Genomic DNA, 22,121 nt, shown 5'->3' with positions numbered 1-22,121 from the left:
ACAGTTCATTTCTCCTCCGTATTTTCATATGTATTGTCATCTCCAGCTAAGAGATATGCCAATGGGATTGTGTTGTGCAATAAATACTTAGTTTTATGAACACTGTGTGGTTATGGTTCTTTTTCATCTTATCTACATTGTCAATTAAATTAGGTAAAACAAGTTGCTTTGCACTCCTTCTGGACTAAGCCTGAAGGCTGCTCTCCACAGCCACCACTTTAAGAGCTTTCAAAGGTTATCAAAGACCACTAAAAATCACCATAAGGGTTGTCTGGATTACACCATATTCTAAGCTGGGTCCCAGCTATTTTTGGAACCCAAGATAGCTGTAGGGCTAATGCCAATTTTGGATCTTCGCATCTTAAACTCCTTCCTACAGAAGGACAAATTCAAGATGTTAATTCTGGTCCTTCAAAGTCTGGATTCAGCAGCGAATGTTGTACCTGGATCGGCTGGGCCTGTACTTTCGTATGCCTGTCCTGCAGTCACACAAACGTGACCTATGTAGAGTGGTTAGAGCATCTCTATTTGCCATTCTGCTATTCGGTCTCTCTTCTGCCCCTCCGCTATTTTACGAATTTATGAGTGTGGTTGGAGCTCATCTTCGCAGGCCGGGGATACATGCATTCCCGCACCTTGATGACTGGCTTATGAAGGCAGGCTCACCTCCGTCAGTTGCTGACCACATTCAGATAATGGTCATCTACTTTCGACTTTGGTTTTCTGTCAGTAAGCCAAGGTACCTTCAGAGGCCTGCAGACCGGAGTCCTGTCATAGGGCCACCATTCAGTGGGCATTATGCCAGGGGAAACGGACAATCTTTGATCTACGGGAGGAGCTTTTGAGTCAGTTCATAGCTGTACTGATCGGGTGATTGTCCCGTCACTTCTGGCCCATCATCGCGGGGTAGCCTTGGAAATGGTCTAATAAGGCGTTATTATATCTTGGATTCTCCCTTTCTTCTAAAGAGGAGTTTCTATCACTGTGATATCTATTCTTGCCGCAACACGTTTGTGTTAATTCTTCATACAAATCTACCCACTGTGGACACTTCGATGCTGACATTTGTTGAGAGTGCCTGGTTTTCTTGCTTTCATGCCCTGAAGAAGAACTTTACTGGAAGAAACGCGCCTGCTGTATTTTAAAAAATAAGAATATTGTGAATAAAAGACTAAAAAAAGAAATTCTATGGCCACAGACCAATTATTTATTTGTTGTTAAGTGGTGCACCTTTGTGTTGTGTTTGAATATAGTAATATATTCTCTCCAGCTTTAAGGTGTCATCCCTATAGTTGTATTGATGGTATGTCGACAGTAGCCGGTTCGGCAGGCATGCACCATCCAGAGCTCACAGTAAAAATACTAAGGGTTTAGGCCGTCAGCTGGTAGAATCGAAAACCTGGTGTATGTAGCTGGCTCTGTACATGGTATACCACTAAGCAGTTCTACTGTGCACAGAGTCCAGAGCTTCCCCCCACAAGTGTACAGAGCTCTATGTAAACCCAAAGTGCTATATTTGTAGTAGTGGGTTCGACCAACCTTAGTCTTAACAAAGAGGAGTGTAAGACATTTGTTGTTCATACAATGACCAATAAATGACCCACCACTCTAACAGAAGATCCACACCAATTTTATAAAAAGCTTTGCTCAAGATTTTTTAAGACCAAGATCTTTTCAAAATACTAAGTACGATTTTAAATAGAAATACTTTTCAGTTTCAAAAGTGGACACTTTCTATGTTCAGTCTTTATAATGTTAGCCTACAGAGAAAAACAGTCCGGTTTTTGGTTATTGACGAGGACGGGTTGTGGTTATTGACGAGATTTCAGCGTCATAAAAGGGACGCGTAAGGAGAGTGCGGGTAATTCTAACTCTGCACGCACTTTTCACCCTCCTGAGGCGGAAGCCGGGAGGTCTCTTGCCTTTGCCTCTATTTTACTCGCTTTTAATATTGAATTGTGTATTTTGTTACTGTGGGCTACACCAGAGCTAAATTGGTGTATTGTGACCCCCTGCGCTCAGTAGCGCTTCAGACCCCCTTTTCACCCACTCCCTTCTTGAGCCGGACCTGCTCTCGGCCGAGTGTTGACGCCGAGAGCAGAGCACCGGTTTTGGCGGCCATCTTGGGTCGGGTTGTGGTTATTGACGAGATTTCAGCGTCATAAAAACGGACAGGGATGACTCCGCGCAGCGGACGCGCCGGATCTGCGCCGGAGTCGTGCCAGAGTCCTGCCCGTCTGCGCCCGTCTGCGCCCGTCTGCGCCCGTCTGCGCCCGTCTGCGCCCGTCTGCGCCCGTCTGCGCCCGTCTGCGCCCGTCTGCGCCCGTCTGCGCCCGTCTGCGCCCGTCTGCGCCCGTCTGCGCCCGTCTGCGCCCGTCCGCGATACGGCAGCGGACGGTGCGGCGGTGAACTCTGGCCACAGGGTTACTTACTCTGCACGTGATCTCCTATCCTATAACTCATATACTGCGTCCTGTCGATCTGTTTTTCCAGGCCGGTATAAAGGCAAATGCCGCTGTCCCGGTTGTGGTTGGTATCCCAACATTTATAGGGTTTCTGAGGCACCCCACGTACCCCCGTTAATAACTTTAAGGGCTTATTATTAAACACCCGCTCATTGCATAGGCACGCCTTGGACATTTTTGAGTTACTGACTGCTGAGACACCACTCTGTCTTATGCTTACAGAAACTTGGTTAAATGAGTCCTCAAACCCCGACATCACGGCAGCCATTCCACCCGACTATATAGTCTATAGACAGGACAGGGCACTGGGTAAAGGTGGAGGTGTGGCTCTTCTAGTCCAAAGATCCTTTGCTTGCACAATCATTCCATCTTCGCCCATTTCTGGCTGCGAATCCCTTGCCTTTTCCATTGCACTTTCCCCGCACCAATCATTCTCAGGGCTCCTAGTCTATAGGCCTCCTGGTCTGCGAGGTTCTTTCTTTGACGAGCTTCAAGCAGCAATTACTACTCTTTGTCTAAAGGTGGAGCATTGTATAATGCTTGGGGATTTCAACATCCACATGGATGTCGAGTCGGACAGTGAGGCTATTAAAATCATGGACATCACTGCTCCTATCGGCCTAACACCCTTTATCACTAGTGCAACTCATGACAAGGGTCACACTCTTGACCAGGTATTTTCCACCTTCCCCCTTACAATGTCCTGCCCCACTCCTGTTTTATGGTCTGATCATTTTTTGATTAGCTTTCTTATTCAAGGTAGAAGTAAAACTTCCTGTATTAACTCGGACCAACTTAGGCACCCTAGTAGACCCTTTCATAAAATTACCCCTGAGAATCTGGCTCAAGCATATCAAGAACATCCCTGTACCTTATCTGGCCATCTGGAGAGGGATCTTGAAACTTTTCAGAAATGGCTGACTGAAAGGCTTGATGACCTTGCCCCTCTTTCTACGCCTCGTTCATCTAGCAAGCGCAGCTCGGCTCCCTGGTTCTGTAAGTCACTTGCTCTTATCCGGCGTAATTGTAAGTTAGCTGAGAGACTATGGCGGAAACAGTACGATCAGGAAGCTAAGTCTGCTTACAAACTATTGATTAAATCTTATCATGCAGCTATCCTTGAGGCTAAAAAGAACTATTTCGCCAACAAAATAGAATCTGCGTCAAACTCTTGTAAAGAAATTTTTACCATCGTCAAAGAGTTTGTCTCCCAAATCCTGTTCTGCCCAGCATAAGTTTTCCGAACCTTGGGTAAAGGAGCTAGCCATCTTCTTTAATACAAAAATTAAATTGATCCAGGAATCTTTTCCTCCAGCTGCTCCATATGTATCTCTGACTGACTCCAATCTGATGTCTTTTCCATCTGACACTTGCCCCACATTATCGGAATGTCCATCTTTATCAGAATCTACCTCTCTGGATCTTTTACTCAGGATTAAATCAGGTTCTCCACTTGACCCCTGCCCGGCGAGTTTTCTTGCTAGCAATGCTAAGATTCTAAATTCCCTGATCTACCCGGTCTTGAACCTATCCTTGTCTAGCGGCAATGTTCCCCCTGCCTGGAAGAAGGCAATGGTTGTTCCCCTCCTAAAAAAACCAGGCCTCGATCCAGAGATTCATGCTAACTATAGACCCATATCTCTCCTGCCCAGTTTAGCTAAGATCGTCGAGAAGCACTTCCATTCTGTGGTTTCTTCCTTTTTGGAAGATCATGGGTTACTCCACTCTACCCAATCTGGTTTCCGCTCCAATCTGAGCACTGAGACCGCTCTATTGGAGGTTAATGAAGCCATTAAGGAAGTTCTCGACGCAGGTGGAAGAGTAATGCTGGTGATGTTGGATCTGTCGGCGGCCTTCGACACCGTCCCACATGAAGCCCTCTTGAGAAGACTTCATGAGATCGGTCTACGTGGGACGGTGCTTAGCTGGTTGAGATCTTACCTAGCTGGTCGTCGACAAGTGGTCTGGGCCCCTCCTTACTCCGCAGAGGTGCCGCCTATGGATGTCGGAGTCCCACAAGGGTCGGTGCTTAGCCCGACCCTTTTTAACATCTTCATGACTCCATTAGCGGTACTTGCGGAGTCCATGGGTGCCCAGATCACATCATACGCTGACGACACCCAGCTTCTCTTCACCTGCAAGAAGGGCATGGAGTTTGACGGGGAGAGCATCCGTGGTTGCCTTGGGGCTGTCTTCGACTGGTTTCAGCGAAGCAGCCTCAAGTGCAACCCTGATAAATCTGAGGTGCTCTTCTTCGGCTGTCAGGCAGATCCGCCTTGGCAAGAATGGTGGCCGGTGAGCATGTCTCCACCTTCTTCTTCCTCTGTGGTCGCGAAAAACTTGGGGATTAAAATCGACAACACCCTTTCGCTGAAAGTACAGATCACAGGTCTTACCAGCACCTGTTTTGGTCTGCTAAAAATGCTGCGAAAATTCCTTCCTCTGCTTCCTCTAGTTCACAGGAAGCTGACAGTACAGGCTTTGATTTGTTCGAGGATTGACTACTCGAATGTTCTCTACCTGGGTTTACCGGAGTATCTCCTGCATAAACTTCAGGTAGTTCAAAACTCCGCGGCTAGGGCTATTTTTGGCCTACCTCGCCAAGCCAGGGCATCAGAGCTGCTTTCTTCCCTTCATTGGCTTCCTGTCAAGAAGCGGATTACTTTCAAGGCTCTCACATTGACACACAAGGCACTCCATTCGGTCGGGGCCTCGTACATTAAAAAACGGCTTGTTTTTTACAAACCCACCAGATCTCTAAGTTCGGAAAGTCTTGGCCTGGCAACGGTTCCCCCCATTAGGAGGGCCAGGATAGGAGGACGCTCCTTTAAACATCTTGCCCCTAAACTTTGGAACTCCCTTCCTGTTGATCTCCGTCTTACCTCCAATCTTTTTGCCTTCAGAAAAGCTTTGAAAACCTGGCTTTATAATCAGTAAGCTGTTATGTTCTGTTTCTTTTTTTCAGTTGCGGGTTAGAAAGCGCCGGGACACTCCTTGGAGTAGCCGTGCGCTATATAAGCAACCCCCATTAACATAACATAACATTCTTTGGGTTTCAGAGTCAGCAGAAGGCAAGATTTAGTTAGGTAAGCACAAAAACTGCACTTGGCCAGTCCTGTGCCGCTGGTAGTGCAGAGGTCCGGCCCAATGGAGACTGGAGGTGCTTGCAGGTAAGTAAAGCGGCTGCTGAGCTGAAGTCCAGCACAGGGGGGGAACCACAAGGCAGCACCAACATACACCACCAGCGGCACAGGTGCGTCCGGGTGCAGGGTGCAAGCACGGTGTTGGGGGACCCAGCGCAAGTGAATGGAGAATCATGGTTTTGAAAACAGGCTGCAGTTGTCGATCCGGAGGCTTCACGAAGAACACCAGCAATAGCAGAGGTAGGTTGGGTTGTTGTAGGTCGCAGGAACAGTCAGTAGAGCTGCTCGAGGTTAGGGGCTTCAGGTGCAGGAGTGTTCTTTGACGTCGTTTTTTTTCCCCCCACAACCAGTCGGGGGAGCCTTTGGATTCACACTGCAGGTGTCGTCGTGGAGTCCAGGAGGGGTCAGCCAACACTGAACTTGGGCTCTGGATCGCTGGGGAACCTTTCCTGGCTCTGTGGGCATCTGGTTCAGAGTTGTCAGGAATTTCGGTACTGGACGGCACCAGAGTGCTTTGTGTTGATTTCTTGTTGACAGAGCTTCTGTCCTCTGGAGTTCTGGTCTTTTTCAAAGGCAGACTGTCCTCCCAGGGTTTGTGGAGGGCGCTGGCTGCAGGACAAGCGTTCTCTTCACAGTGTCTTTTAAGCTGTAGACAGGCCTGTAAGGCTGGGGCCAAATCAGTGGATATTGTTATTCTTCTCTGCAATGCAACTTCTTCTTGATCCTTCTTAGGTCGGTTAGAACTAGTTTAATGGTCTGTGGGGAGCTACCTAGATATTAGATTTTGGGGTGTTTCAAGGAAGTGACAAGTAGGGCCAATGAGCACTTTTCCTGGGGTGTTACCCTCAATTAGGGCACCCTCCTATGGAGGGGCATTACTCCGAGCCCTGATTAGAAGAGTCCCACCATCTTCAAGATGGCAGGCACTGAAATATGTGCTTCACCTAGGGTCCTGCACCTTAGGTGTGGAGTAGACTGAGGTGAGCAATCCTTTTGTTCTTCCTAGCTTTTTCCGCTAGTTTTCCAGTCCAAAGTGGAGGTCTATACTAGGGGCTGCCATCTGCTGCTAGCAGTGGGGGGTCCCCTCTTGAGCACTATGCCCATCCTGGGGGAGGAGGTGTTACACCTCTGCCCAAGATATGCCTCATTTCTGTTCCCAGAGAGCATGGGATCTTGGCTCAGATGTTCCGAAACAGGTTTGGTGGTGGCAGGCTGCCTAAAGCTAATCATTGACCACACCATGGTTGGTAGGTTTTCAGGGGGCACCCTCCATGGACCCTTTGTCAGAAGGCCCTGCATTTCTGGACATGGCTGGAACAGCAGGGCATAACCCTAGTGGTTCAACACCTGTTAGGTTCTCCGAACGCCAAGGCGGACAAACTTAGACTTCGATGTCTAGTGGATCACGAATGGTGTCTCCAGTCTGACAATGCGCAAGGTCTCTTTCAGCAGTGGGTAGCATTGGTTAGATCTGTTCGCCTCTGAAGAGAACGCTCAGTGTCAGCTGTTTTGCTAACTGGAGTTTCCAAGGCGGCAATCTCTCAACGCTTTTCGTTGAGTGGAGCTCCGGTCTCCCATACGCCTTTCCACCCATACAACTTCTGCCCAGAGTTCTGCAGATCAAGAACGACCAGGCCCAAGTCATTCTTGTGGCTCTGGGCTAGTCAGTGTCTGGTATCCAGAGCTTCTTTAAATGAACATCGATCCTCAGATCACTGTGCCCCGTTGGGAGTATCTTCTGTCTCAGCAGCAGGGGAGGGACCTCTACCCAAATCTGTGAATTCTCCGCCTCCATGCGTGGAGATCGGGCGGCGACAGTAGATAGTTTTCAACCTTCCTCCTGAAGTATGTAATGTTATTTAGACAGCCAGGCATCCCTTCACTTAGACAATATTTGCCTGCCGTTGGCAGAAGTTTGTAAAATGTTCTACTGAACAGTTGATTGACCCTCTTTCTGCTTCTCTACTACCCTTCTAATTCTTACCCTTGCCCAGTAGGGATCTTCGTTGGGTACACTTAAGGGTTGACTTTCTGCTCTGTCGACTTTCCTACGGCTGCCGGACCAACCCTCTTTGTTTATATCTCTTGTTGTAAATAGATTCTTAAAAGGGCTTGTACATATGTTTCCACCAATGCCCTTTGTCATGCCACAGAAGGACCTTAACTTGGTTCTTACTTTTCTTATATGCGCTCATTTCGAGCCTTTGCATAATTGTCCCTTCTGGCTTCTTAACACCTAAACAGCCTTTCTCGTTGCAATAACATCTGACTGGAGGGTGAGTGAGTTGCAAGCATCATTCAAACCTCCATATATGGTCTTTGCAGATAAATTGTTTCCTCGCAGCCGTGATAGATTGTCCTAGATAGAAAGGGGTCAATCTATCACGCTGCCCACCTTTTTTTGCTCCTCCACATCCTTCTAAGAAAGAGTAGTGTCTCCACCATCTAGACCTAAAAAGAGCACTGTCATTCTACAGTGACTGCACAAAAGAATTGCCGGTGGACAACCTACTCTTTGTAGGGTACGTGGGAGCTAAAAAAAGGTTGGGCAGTGCAGAAATGTACAATTTCTCGCTGGGCTGTTCTTTGCATCAAGGTCTGCTATGCCCTGGCTAAAAAGCAGCCCTCTGAGAGCTTATGAGCTCCTTCCACCACGGGAAAGGCTGCAACCACAGCATTGACTTGGGGTGTCCCAGTTCTGGATATCTGCCAGGCAGCAAAGTGCGTGTCTTTGAACTTGTTTGCAAAGCACTACTACCTGGACAGTCAAATGTGCAATAACTAGCATTTTGCCCATTTGGTCCTGCAGGAATTCTTAGTGTGAAAAATCGTTCTGCAACCCATTGCCAGGATGGTATGGCTTAGGTATCTGTTCAAAGGTAAGGAATCTGCAGCTAGATATTATCTCTACCAGACAATGCGTTACCGATGGTAAGTAACTTGTTTATCTGATAGACTTCTAGCTGCAATCAGATGAACAAGTTACTTACCATCGGTAAATCATTGTCTGGTAGAGATCATATCTAGCTGCAGATTCCTTAAACCTCATGCCTCTCCATTCTGCTGATTTATTTTTTAGGGCTATGGTTCCCTTTTTCAGGGCCCACATTAAAGTAAGTCACTTAATGGCTCTGCGCTAGTCGTGGAAAAGTACTGATGTCTGCGTGCCGGGGTGGTGCCTATATAGGTGATGGCGACATAATAGATGCTAATCACGTCACACGGAGCTGAATGGAACCATCTCAACGGTGCACGCAGGGCTACTGCTCAAGCACACGTTTCAAGATACAGCCTGACACCTGGGTAATTCAAAGGTAATGAATCTGCAGCTAGATATTGTCTCTACCAGATAATGTGTTACTGAAGGTAAGTAACTTGATATTAAAAAACAGAGCTTTTATCATGAACTAAAAGCCCCTTCACGAAAGAGCTTTGAACTCACTGGATGTGCTTAGGGCCGTAATGTATTACCTAGAGAGGACAAAACTAATCCGGAAAAGGAAACCAGTTCTTGTTATCCTTTACAGACCACATCAAGGGTTCATTGGTAACAAAGGGTACCATCGGGAGATGGATCACCCAGACCATGCACATATGCCACAAGTAATCAGGCATGCAACTGGAATCAAAGCCCAGAGCACACTCCACAAAGAAGGGAGCCACCCTAACGAACATCCCTCTAAGGTACATATGTATGGCGGCCACCTTGGCATCAGTCCATACTTTTTCAAAGCACTACTATTTAGACCACCAGTTGAGTAGGTAATCAAGTTCCACATCATTTCAAACCCATTCACCTCGGCTAGACAATCCTCCCACTGCAAAATTAATGTACAGCATGTGAATCCAGAAAAGATTGATGATGCAAAACAAAATGGTAACTTACCGATGAGTAGTTTTCCAGCTTGATTTTTCTGTATTCACATGCCACCCACTCCCACCTCAGGAAACGAGGTCCAACACGACAATCGATCATGAGATAGAAAAGACAAACCTCCCCAAAAAATAAAAGGGTGACAATGCAGTCTCCAATTAGGGGGAGGGGGTGGGGGAGAACCTGAAAACAGTGACCTTGTACAAGGAATTCTGGGGTGAGCATCTGACGTCACGAGCGGGATGGACTAGTCACCAAATGTTAACAGATGCTGACCCCCAACAAAAGCGAGAGGGCCACAGGGCTAAGAAAAAATATCCAGACCCAGCCACAAGATGCCGCAATAATATACAGAATATGAACACAGAAAATTTGTCAAGCGGTAAAACTACTCCTACCAATAGGTAACCATTTCGATTTCTTTTATCCTATAACATGAAGTGCCTCCTTTATCACGCATTTTGCCTTAAAATGTTTCTAACATTTTGGAAAATTGTAATGTAGGAACGCTCTTGTCTCAGTTTACTAAATGGGGCTGGGTGTAACTTTCCATGTTCTACTCTGATGATAGAAATGGGAATATTGCATTATTGGTTAAATTGTGCTGAGTTGCTGTGTTAAGTGATTAGTTATTAGACCTGCAGATTCTCATAATGTGATTCTACATGAGTGATGTCTGCATAAGACTATAGCATAAAATTACATTTTCTTAACATATGATTTAACATTCAATCCTCAGTTTGAAAAGGCAAAACTTCATTATGATGCGAAGAAGCAACAGATCCACGAACTAAGTGAGGAATTACAGCTGAAGGAGAATGTGCGGGAACAGCTGCAGCAAGAGAATGTTGAACTTGAGTCTCAATTAGAGCACATTAACAAAGAACTGCAGTTTACTCGTTTGCAATTGAAGGATGCTGAACAAACTTGCAAGAATCTCACCACTCAGGTTTGCAGCTTGGAAGCACAGGTAAAACATATTTACACTCTGGTATCATTTCAGTCAATGTAGTATTTTTTTTTATTTTAGATGAAATGAAAGGGAGAACACTGTCACAACTGTCTCCGATTCTCTGTTTGCTTTGGATCTTCCCCTCATTGAAACTTCACTGGCTAAGAGCATTGGTGTGTTGTTTTCAGACTAGTTTAATGACTATCGGAAGTATGAAGGAATTGTACAGAAACCAGCTATGTAGAAGATGTGAATGAATCGACTATTTTGCATTGTAATCCAGTTCAAGTGTTATGCTGTTAATTTGTTCATAATCCTTAAATTATTACCAGTCTCAAGGCGTGTTAACATGCTCAAGAAATGGCTCATGCAGTGTCAGATGGGATAATTTGACTATCTTATTTTTTTACTAAACCTATAATGCTGCCTGAGCACAGTGAAAATTCTGATATATACTTCTACCTGCATATTACTTACGTTCTGAATATCTCCAGGTGACCGACTGGATCCAGGAAATGTTTTATAGCTGGCCTACATCGGAAGGTGGTTCGAATTCCAACTCTCTATCGATTTGCCATGTGAATGTGATGTCACTGGTCCTATTTAGTGGCTTCCTAATGTCAGCTACCTGTTTCCGCTCCCTTCGTCGCTGCTAAAGAGCTGATCTCCTTAACAATAGATCACTAAAATCTTTTCTTTTGCATGGGGATGTTTTCTCCCCATCCCAAAATCAAAAATCAACTTTAACTCCCTGCCACTCATGCAGTGGACAGATGTCCATAGCAAACCTGTATGAGGTCTGATTGTGGTGTTTGGAGCACAAACAGAACTTCGGTCCTGCAAGAAGTGCGTCCTCATGCACAATAAGGGGATTAAGAAGCTGGGTACTAATCTTTTTATGGCACGCACAATGAGAGCAGGGATCAGCAGCATTGTTTCTCTCTCAGGTTGCAAGCTGTGCTTCTCAGTCTTGAGTCATCAAATGAGAAGTAGAGCAAATCAGAAAAGACAGGCCAACGCCTCACCCCGAAACTGCTTGAAATCAAGGGGTAGGCCACCATTCATCACCACCATCAAGGCTCCTTCTCAGACCTGGAGATGGTAGACATAATTCTTAGGAAAGATCCTTTCCATGCTCCTGCTAGGACGCCTCTTCCAGTCTCTCTGGAATATTTCATAAAGACTTTGAATCACAGATTCCTCACCTTAGAATTTTCCCCAGGTGTAACACTGGATCCAGAAGTTTTTCTTGAGCAGAACCCCTGTACACCAGTAGGTGGCGTCATTCAGCTCCACGTGGCGCCCGTTGACAGAAGCAACATGCGTGGGGCCTATACTGGGGCCATTCCAGCATGTTGACGTCAGTACTTTACTGTCCGAGCCAATCGGCATAGATCCAGGGAAGCTCCCCTAGTCCATCTTTTACTACCTTTTTTAACGAAGTTTTGTGTTTTATTCCTCCTGGTGTGTCAGGATATGGCAATAATTCTAAGGCAAGGAATCTGCAGCTAGATGGAGTCTCTATCATATAAGGCGTTACCAAAGTAAGTAACTTGATTGTCTGACATTGAACTGTACAATGAATGCACTCCAAGATGGCGCTGTTCAGGCTTGCTGCAGTTTTTCTTGTGCTCCTCTGGGCCCCCTTGGGTTTCTTTCGGGGTCATCACTCGGCTACCACTGGCACCACTCTACTCCAGAGCTCTGCTACATGGTGCTCTTCCAGTGGCTATTGTGGCCACACCAATGCCAAAACCCTACTGATGGTTCCTCTTCCAACGCCCACACCGGCGGTGCCCATACAACTGTCACCAGCTCACATATGCCTCCTTAAGGCCCTGCCCTTCAAAATGAAGGGCATTCATTCTAGTTCACGCAAGGAGAGAGGTAAAATGTCTGGTGGAGGAGGCCAGGAACAGAGTCAATCTGAGATGCCACACCAGCTCACTGACGTCAGTTCTTTTCTTTCTGCACCAGTCCGCGCAGATCCAGAGAAGAGCTGTGATCTTGTCAATTTTTTACTAACGTTTGCCTTTTTGTGAGTCTTTTCAAGGTATTCCTCCTGGTGTGGAAGGCATGCCTTCTCGGACGGCCGTCTTCAATCTCTGTGAGGCCGGTCACTGCTCAATGACGATGGATCTGCCTCTTGTATGCCTTTGGTGCCTCGAGCGTGACCACCATCCTAAAGCCTGGTTTGATTGCTGCTCCATGAACCCAAAGGCCTTCAGGGAGCAGTCAGTCAGGCTCCTGGTGGCTCGACGTGCTAGATCGCGACTATCCATATGCCGGTCGAGAGTAAGATCCCTAGAGTGGTTGGGGCCGCAATGATCGTCTGGTCACTCCGGTAAGTCCCACCACAAGAAGTCGTTGTCGAAGAGATCTTCGACTTATTGTCATCCGTCGACTGAGACGGGGGAGCATCTACATTTGAGGCCTTGCTCCACCTTATGGCCAGTGCCTGGGCTGACCACAGAACTGTAAAAAGCAAAAGGAAGAAGAAACAATTTAGTGATATTCTTACACAACAAAACTCAATCAGAATGTTAGCCAATCTTTCTTGCTGCTACCTTGTATAACAAAGTTACATTGTATTGGCCACTTCAGGAAGAAATACAAATAAAAAGGACTTTCACTCTCCTTTTCCTTTCTTTGAATGTCATTTAGTTTGTGGTTGTGCAGGTGCTTATCCATGTTTATATGTTTGCACTGGTGAGGGCTATTTCCCTTTAGGTGGGGTTTTATCTGTTATAGGTTTTGAACTAAAATAGGATCGTCTGCTTCTAATCAGGCACCTTGCCCTCGGGACTGACGAGCATGCCATATTGGTGACTTATAAGTTTTACGTTTATTGACCTCTGATATAAGGAGACTTAGATCTGTCGTGAGAGGTGCAAGGACCAATTCATACAGGCTGCAATGGCAGGCCTGTAGTCACAGTTTGAGTGGACTCCCATTGGTGGCACAATACATGCTCCAGCCCAGGGGAGACCCCTGAAGTACCTATGCCATGGGTACCTCAGAACCATATACTAGGGATTTATAAGGGTACACCTGTAGCCAATTATGGAGGTACAAAAGTACTTACCATGTCAATTTAGGGGAGAAATCACAGTTGCTGGGGTTCTGACTAGCAGGAGCCCAGCAGACTAGGTCAAACACACTGACACCAAGCAAAAATTGGGGGTAACCATAAAAGCAGATGCTACTTCCCTACACAGTTCTGAAGGGAACACTCCCGGTTGAAGCACTCCTGTGAAGATGTTGGTCTTGACTGCGATTGAGGGCAAGCTAAGGTCCAGAACGTTGGCCGCCCTCCTCACCACCATTTCAAATTATGCTACCTCCCCGTAGACCTGGTAGGGGAAGAAAGCATGCCAGTATCTGGATAGGTACCCAGGTTGCTGATGTCTGCCAAATCCTCACTCCAGTCCATGCTTGTTTCATAAGGCTGGCATTCTTCAGGGTCCAGCGACTTCCTTCCACTCCTAGATTCCTAGCCCATAAGAATAAGGCTCAGGATCTGGTCTGACAGCCATGGCTCCAGTCGAAAATGGAGCTGGCGTTGGAAGACTCCCCTCCTGTCCATTTGCAACACTGCGCTACCGGTGGGCACCAGGAGCGACTGCAACAGTGCCAGGTAAGGTCGAGTTGGCACAGACTGCACTGGTCCGAATCCAGCTGTGGATTCAAGCAGCCCAACTGGCGCCGGAACCGCCTGAGACATCCAGTAGGGCTCCCTTCCAATCCCTTTGGGGACTGAAGGTGTGCCAGAGGGAATGAGCCTCCCAAATAGGAGGTACATAGCCTCAATTCTGGAACTTGGGCGGGGGTTGCTCTGGCTCCTGGAAACTCGGGGAATCGTGGATGCAGTGTTTACAAGCATGTTCTAAGTCTTATTTAATGTTTATAAACTGTAGAGAATCATCAGGGAATATCAAAATCCTGTTTGATGTTTTGGCAATGTTTAATTCTTTCACTGATAAGTAAACAAACCTCCATAGCATGTACCATCAAATTTATCCAGACAGAATGAGTGAAACTTTTGCTACATCACTCTTTTATACTGAGTCAGTGGGAGAAATTGCCCATTTTCTGCATGGTTGCCGTCACTTTTTGCTGAACTGCTGATGTGCTTTGACTAGGTGTGCCCTGGGCTCCTGCCAATCAGGTTCCCAAGGCCTATGTTCTTTCCCTAAACCTGCATTGAAAACAAAACCCAATTGGCATCTCTGGCCACAGACCAGCCCCTGGTAAATGGTACCACAGGTACCCAGGGCACTGTGACCAGAGAAGACCTCTATGGGCTGCAGCAGTTATTGTGCCACCCTTGGAGGCCCTTTAACATTACTCACACACTGCCTTTACAGGCTGCGTGTTGTGGTGCAGAAGAAAGTGGAGTTGACATGGCACACATCCCGGTGTGCCATGCCTACAACCCACTGCCCTGGCATACATCAGTCGCCCCTCTAGCTGGGTGCACTGTACCAGTGGTGAGGGTACAGGTGCATGATCCTTGTACTCCTACAGTGTCTAAGTCCATTCTTAGACATTGTAAGTACAGTGCTGCCATTAATAGTATATGGTGCTGGGAGTCTGTCATTACAAACGCCACAGCACCATAATGGCTGCCCTAAAAACTGGGACGTTTGGTATCAAACTTCTCAGCACATTAAACCCACACTGATGCAGGTGTGGGATTTAATGAAAAATGCACACTGAGGGCATCTTAGAGATGCCCCCTGAAAAACGACCTACCACTAGTGTCCAGGCTGAGTGGCTGCTTTCAGCTGTCACCACCAGACATGTTTCTGCACCCCTGGGGCGAGAGCATGCCGCTCTTGGGGGCCTGAAACAATGCATTTCCGGGGACGAGGTGCGAAGCCGCCTCTCTAGGATGGGCAGGGTCCATGAAGGCGAATCTTCAAAGGCTTGGTGCCTTTGTGAACTTCCCCAGGCCACTTGCTACTTTCAGCAACTGGTCCCCACTGGTTCTGACCCCCACTTTGGGAGGTAGAACCGGCGAGAAAAACAAGTGAAGAAGAGATGTGTGCCCACCTCTGCCAACTCCACCCCTCGTGTGGGGGCGGCGAGGGGAGGCAAAAACTCTGCCCCCACCATCTTACAGATCAGGAGTATCCAGCCAACCAGGGAAAAGCTTATCACTCCTCACACTAGAGGGTGGTATAATAGGGGGTGTACCCACCCCAGGGAAGCGACCCATTGGTCCCAATCTTTTCCCCACCTGTAATGCCCCTAAAAGTATTTAGGGGCACCCCTGAACCTTTCTTCCTTAGACCAGAAACTAGAAGAAGAAAAAGTCCAAACAGTTGTGCCGAAGCGAACAAGAGGAGGACACTCACTGACTTTTTCCCCAGCCCTACCGACCTGTCCCCACCTCGAACCTGCTCCAGAGAAATTCCGGTGTGTCCTGCTCCAGCAACCTCGAGAAACCCGAAAGACCTTCAAAAGAAAAGACTGTCTCCCGTGAACACTGGATTTGTTCATCAACAGATTCCAGCTCTACAAGTATCTGCGGGTCTGCACCACTCTGCACCCGACACCAACAGCCAGAGTTCAAGTGGCCCAACACCAAGAGGAAGTCTCCAGTCATCCTACCTGAGATCCGGTGATCCTTGACCTGACTCAAGCCTCCAGCCAACGCCTGCAGCCTCAAACCAGATGGTCCCCCCAATCGCGACCAGGAGATGATAAGAAGATACAACCCTAAAAGGCACCCCTGCACCCAAAACCCCACCGCCTTGAGTGGCCCAACCAACGGTGCCTAACCAACACCCAGCATCCCAACTTACTTCTCCAAGTGGTGGTCGCATCCAGAAGACCTTCGTGCCCGAGCCTGTAGTGGGTTTGCAAACCGGAGAAACCCCAATGAAAAGTAATAGGGCACCCTACGCCAAAACAGCACCCTGCACCCGGCTGCCCTAGTGCCGCTTTGGGTGTACCTTTGGTGCTAACTTGATCCTCCATTTCCCCTGAGCTTAATTCCCGGAGCTTTGCTTCCATAGCTCAGTGGCCTGCTCATCAGCAGCCACCAACTGCCCCCTATTGGATAACGTTGGGCCTCAGCACTCTGCACCCAGCCACCCTAGTGCCGCTGAGGGTGTAAGATTGCATCCTTGTCCCTGGGGGACCCCCGAGTCTAACCCCAGAATACAAACGCCCACATCTGAAAGACACGTTAGTGATAGATTCCTTACCTTAGAATATCCCCAGGCGTCCGACTGGATCCGTAAACTTTTGCGTAGCAGTATCCTTGCGCGTCAGTAGGCGTCTGCGGGTCCGTCGTCGGCGCCGTGATGACGTCGTCGGAGTACTTAGACGCCGCCTCCGCGTGCTGATGTCCGTTCTTCTTTTTTCCGCGCCAGCAATCGCATATCTGGAAAAAGCAGTAACCCTTAGTCAATTTTTGACTCACTTTTTTGGATCTTTTTGATCATTTCTCGAAGTCTTCACGACTCCGATCGGTGCCGTAGGGATGCCTGGTTTCAAGCGCTGCGAGGATTGCGACCGCACAATGTCGGTCACGATTCCTCACCACCTGTGCCTAACTTGTCTAGGCGTCGACCACGACGACATGCCTGTTCCCACTGCCAGGCCCTCTCTTCGAAAGTCAGGCGGGAGCGGTCCCGCAGGCGACTCGAACTCCGGCAGTCGCTCCCGCGCCGTGAGAGGTCCCGGTCCCACGGGAGGTCGAGGGACAGGTTGCAGGCTCGGAGCCACCACAGTTCCGAGAGTCGGCACCACTCCTCCGGGTCGAAGTTGTCGTCATGTAAGAAGCACAAGAAGTCGAAGAGGCGTCATCGCTCTTTTGACTCCCCCCCCCCCCCCCCCCCCCCCCCCCGACGCTCGCGCGATGCAGCCGGGGGTTTGGGTGACACCGCCCACGCGGCTCCTTCTGGGTCGCGGGCATCTCGTCCTGCTCCACACCCTCCGATCCCTGGGCGAGACGCGACGCCGGAGGAGATCGAGCGCTTCCTTATGGCCATGAGGTCACTTTCTCCTCCGACTGGCTCCGCAGCGCCTCCGGGCCAAGGGGAACCGTCTGGGGCCCCTAGCGGGTCAGGCCTGACACCGCAGGGTACAGCGGTCCCGACGCCACCGGCGCCTTCGGGCCCGGTGCCACTGGACCTCACTGGACCCTCCCCGGGATCTGGATCGTCACAGGTGGACCTTACGACCCCCCCCCCGGCGTCGGTCCGTCAGGTGTCACCTCCGGCGCCATCCTCGGGCGGCGCCTCTGGGTGCCGCTTTCGACAGCGTTTGGAGATTTTCACTTCTATGAACAGGCCCCATTGATTGAAAACCTCGAGTATCAGGTGATAAGGAGGATTGGCAGGGGTCTGAGGACCCTCGGACCCGTGAGTGTCAGTCGCAAGAGGACTGGACAGGGGAACTTGGAGAGACCAGTGGCCTGGACACCTCTCCAGACACTGGTTTTGTCTCCCCTCCTACTGTGGCTTCGGAGGAGGAGGCAACCTATAGTGTGGTGTTGATGAGGGCTGCCTAGGCCTTGGGCCTTAAGCTCCCCGTCGCCGCCGTGAGGACTAACCTCCTCACTGAGGTCCTTAAACCGCAGTCCAGCTCGGCCGAGCCTCTGCTGGTCTTTAATGAGGCCTTGACCGACGTTGTTTTGGGCACTTGGTCCAGGCCCGCTACGGGTTCGCCCCTAGATAGGAACGTGGCCAGACGCCACCGCCCGGCCCCGGGCGACCCATGTTTCCTGTCCACCCACCCCACCCCCGAGAGCCTGGTCATCCAGGCCTCCAATTCCCAAACCGCGTTCCCGTCGGCTCCGCCTGATTGGGAATCAGAGGTATGAGAATTATGGAAAGAAAATATTCTCCTCCCTTAGTTTGGGACTGCGGTCTTCCAACACCGCAAGCCTCTTGGGCCGCTACACCCACTCTCTGTGGGAGACTGTCGCGGAAGTGCTGCCAGAGTGTCCGTTGGAGGTACGGGCCAAACTCGGCCAACCCCTTGTGGAGGGTCGGGATGCAGCCAAATATTCTATCCGGTGTGGGCTGGTACCACCGACTCACTAGGTAGAGCGATGGCAACAACGGTGGCGGTTAGACGCCATGCCTGGTTGAGGTCCGCCAACTTTTCGGCAGATGTCCAAAACACACTGATGGACATGCCGTTTGATGGCCGTCGCCTTTTTTGCGACAAGGCAGACCGTGCGCTTTAAGGACTCCAGGGCTACGGCCAAGTCCTAGGGCCTCTCAGCCCCGCGCCAGAAATCGGGTGCCTTTCGCTCCTTTCGTGGCCAAGGAAGGGGCATTACCACACATGCTGCCAGCCACATGCCGCAGACTAACATCCAGCGCGGTGGCGGCCGTGGAAATCGCCGTGGAGGCGGTCGAGGACAACAGCGAGCCCAGTCCACACCTTCCCCCGCAGCATCCGCCTCTAAACCCTCCTAGTCCGTGCTTCTCGGCCCATGTGACGCCAGTGGGGGGGCAGGGTTCGCCATCACCACTCTCACTGACGCACTGTCACTACGGACAGGTGGGTGCTGCAGATCGTCCAGAGGGCTACTCCCTCCCCTTCGAGACGACCCATCAAGCCATGCCACCGCGTATCGGGGGATCACTTGCGGCTTCTGCAGGAGGAAGTTTCGGCCCTCTTGGCCAAGGGGGCCATTGAGCGCGTTCCTGGGCCAGAAGTAGGACGTGGTTGCTACTCCCACTACTTTCTGGTACCCAAGAAGGGCAAAGGGGGCCTACGCCCTATCTTGGACCTACGGAACATCAACGGCTTCCTGGGGAAGGAGAAGTTCAAGATGCTGACTCTGGCTCAGGTCTTAGCTGCCCTGGACCCAGGACACTGGATGGTAGCGTTGGACTTGCAGAACGCTTATTTCCACATCCCCGTCCTGCCGGCCCACTGGCGTTACCTACGGTTCACGGTAGGCCACGAGTACTTTCAGTTTACCGTGCTCCCCTTCGGCCTTACCAGCGCCCCACGGGTGTTCGCGAAGGTGATGGCGGTGGTCGCAGCTCATCTGCGCAGGTTAGGGGTTTCAGTCTTCCCTTACCTCGACGACTGGTTGTTGAAGGCGGGCTCGCCCCAGACAGTCATCAGCCACCTCCAGACGACGACAGACCTCTTGCACCAGCTGGGGTTCTCCATCAATGTGCCGAAGTCACACCTGTGTCCCTCTCAGAAGCTCCTTTTCATCGGAGCGGTTCTCGACTCGGCGCAGTTTCAGGTTTACCCACCCGAACAGCGGGTTCGGGATATACAGGCTCTGATTCCAATCTTCCACCCTTTATCCTGAGTTTCGGTCAGGTTGACGCTGCGGCTTCTGGGGCTGATGGCATCCTGCATCCTTCTGGTGCATCATGCCCGTTGGCAGATGTCGGCTCTGCAGTGGGACCTGAAGTTTCAGTGGGCCCAGCATCAGGGCAACCTGTCCGATCATGTCCTGATCTCGGAGGGCACTGCTAGACAGCTGCAGTGGTGGCTCACGGACCGCGATTGGGTCAGCGGCAGATCCCTCTCCCTTCCCCAACCGGAGCACGTAGTTGTGACGGACGCATCCCTTCAGGGCTGGGGAGGCCACATGGGAGAGGCGGAGATCAGAGGCCTCTGGTCTCCGGCGGAGTCCCGGCTCCATATCAACCTTTTGGAGCTGCGGGCGATTCGTCTAGCACTGAAAGCATTCCTCCCTTCTGTCCGAGGGAGTGTAGTGCATGTATTCACGGACAACACCACCGCCATGTGGTACTGCAACAAACAGGGCGGGGTGGGGTCGTGGACCCTCTGCCAGGAGGCTCTGCGCCTCTGGCAATGGCTGGAACATCAGGGCGTGACTCTGGTGGTTCAACACCTGGCAGGTTCTCTGAACGCCAGGGCGGACGAACTCAGCCGCCGGTGCATGATGGATCACGAATGGCGTCTGAACTCTGACGTGGCGCAAGGTCTCTTTCTGCAGTGGGGAGAGCCTTGGTTAGATCTATTCGCCACCGAAGAGAACGTGCAATGTCATCAGTTCTGCACGTTGGAATTTCCAAGGCGGCACTTGCTCGGAGACACTTTTCGTCGCGAGTGGAGTTGCGTTCTGCCTATAACTTCTGCCCAGAGTGCTGAAGATCAGGCGCGACCGGGCACAAGTCATCCTTGTGGCTCCGGACTGGGCATGAAGGTACTGGTATCCCAAGCTACTCAGTATGTCAGTCGATCCCCCGGTTTGTCTGCCTCTTCAGGAGGACCTTCTGTCGCAGCAGCAGGTGACGGTCCTCCACCCGAATCTGTCCAGTCTCCACCTCCATGCTTGGAGATTGAGCGGCGACAGTTGAGGCCATTTGACTTGCCTCCTGAAGTCTGTAACATCATTCTGGCAGCCAGGCTTCCCTCCACAAAGTCGGTATACGCCTGCAGGTGGAACAGATTTGTGGCATGGTGCACAGCAAAGGCTGTGGATCCTCTCTGCCCCTCTTTCTGAGGTTCTTCTCTTTCTTCTTTCTCTTGCCCAGCAGGGCTCTGCTCTGGGCACTATCAAGGGCTATCTTTCTGCCCTTTCAGTCTTCTTAAGGCTGCCTGATCAACCATCTTTGTTCAAGTCCCCTATTGTAAATTGATTCCTGAAAGGCATCACACACACACGTTTCCACCTGTTCCCTTTGTGATGCCTCAGTGGAACTTGAACTTGGTTCTTACATTTCTGATGTGCGCTCCCTTCGAGCCACTCCACAACTGTCCTCTTCGCCTTCTTACTTTGAAGACTGCCTTCCTGGTAGCCATCACCTCTGCCAGGAGAGTGAGTGAGCTCCAGGCTCTCTCCTGTAAACCTCCTTTCCTTTGAGTCCATCCGGACAAGGTTGTGTTGCGGACAAGGCCCTCTTTCTTACCCAAGGTAGTCACAGCCTTTCACATTGGGCAATCCATCACCTTGCTCACCTTCTTTCCGCCTCCGCATCCCTCGAGAGAGGAAGAGAGGCTCCACCGTCTGAACCCAAAACGTGCGCTCTCATTCTATCTGCATCGCACATGCCAGTTCCGGGTGGATGACCAACTCTTTGTTGGTTATCTGGGCGCTAAGAAGGGGAAAGCGGTACACAAGCGGACCATATCGCGGTGGATCATCTTGTGTATCCAGGCGTGTTACTCCTTGGCAAGGAAGGAACTCCCTGTTCGGCTGGGTGCTCATTCCACTCGAGCCACAGCGACTACAACTGCCTTGGGCCGAGGTGTGCCCTTGCAGGATATTTGCCAGGCAGCTCCGTGGGCCTCGCTGCACACGTTTGCAAGACGCTATTGCCTGGACAGCCAAGTCCGGAGGGGTGGCTTCTTTGGCCGTTCCGTCCTCCCGGACTTTCTGTTGTGATTATTGGTTCGCAGACCCACCACCTGGGTTGGTATTGTTGGGGTATCTATTGTAAGGTAAGGAATCTATCACTAATGTGTCTTTCAGATGCACAAGTTACTACTTGTGTAACGATATATCTGTACGAGACATTAGTTAGTGATAGATTCCTTACCGACCAACCCATCCTCCCTGTTCTGCGAACCAATATCTAGGTTTAAGGTCATCCCCTTTCAGGGCCCTAGTTTCAATGGCACCAGTGTTGGTTTTTAGCATAGCTCTGCGTTTCTGGCGCGGAAAAGCTGTGTCGAAGAACTGACGTCCGCACGCGGAGGCGACGTCTAAGTACTCCCGACGACGT

At 50.1% G+C, this 22,121-nt stretch overlaps 1 protein-coding gene across 1 annotated transcript in view; it reads left to right on the top strand.

Annotated features, from left to right (window-relative positions):
- Positions 1–22,121, top strand: part of NUMA1 (nuclear mitotic apparatus protein 1) — a 739,614-nt gene that overhangs the window by 578,002 nt on the left and 139,491 nt on the right. Inside the window, exon 17 of the mRNA XM_086936049.1 lies at positions 10,222–10,452. Within this exon, the coding sequence (XP_086792175.1) occupies positions 10,222–10,452 (231 nt within the window). The remainder of the gene's footprint in view (positions 1–10,221; positions 10,453–22,121) is intronic.

This window comes from Lissotriton vulgaris, chromosome 8 (assembly GCF_964263255.1).
Source record: "Lissotriton vulgaris chromosome 8, aLisVul1.2, whole genome shotgun sequence".
Lineage (NCBI taxonomy): Eukaryota > Metazoa > Chordata > Amphibia > Caudata > Salamandridae > Lissotriton > Lissotriton vulgaris.
This window is presented reverse-complemented; position numbering and strand designations above follow the sequence as displayed.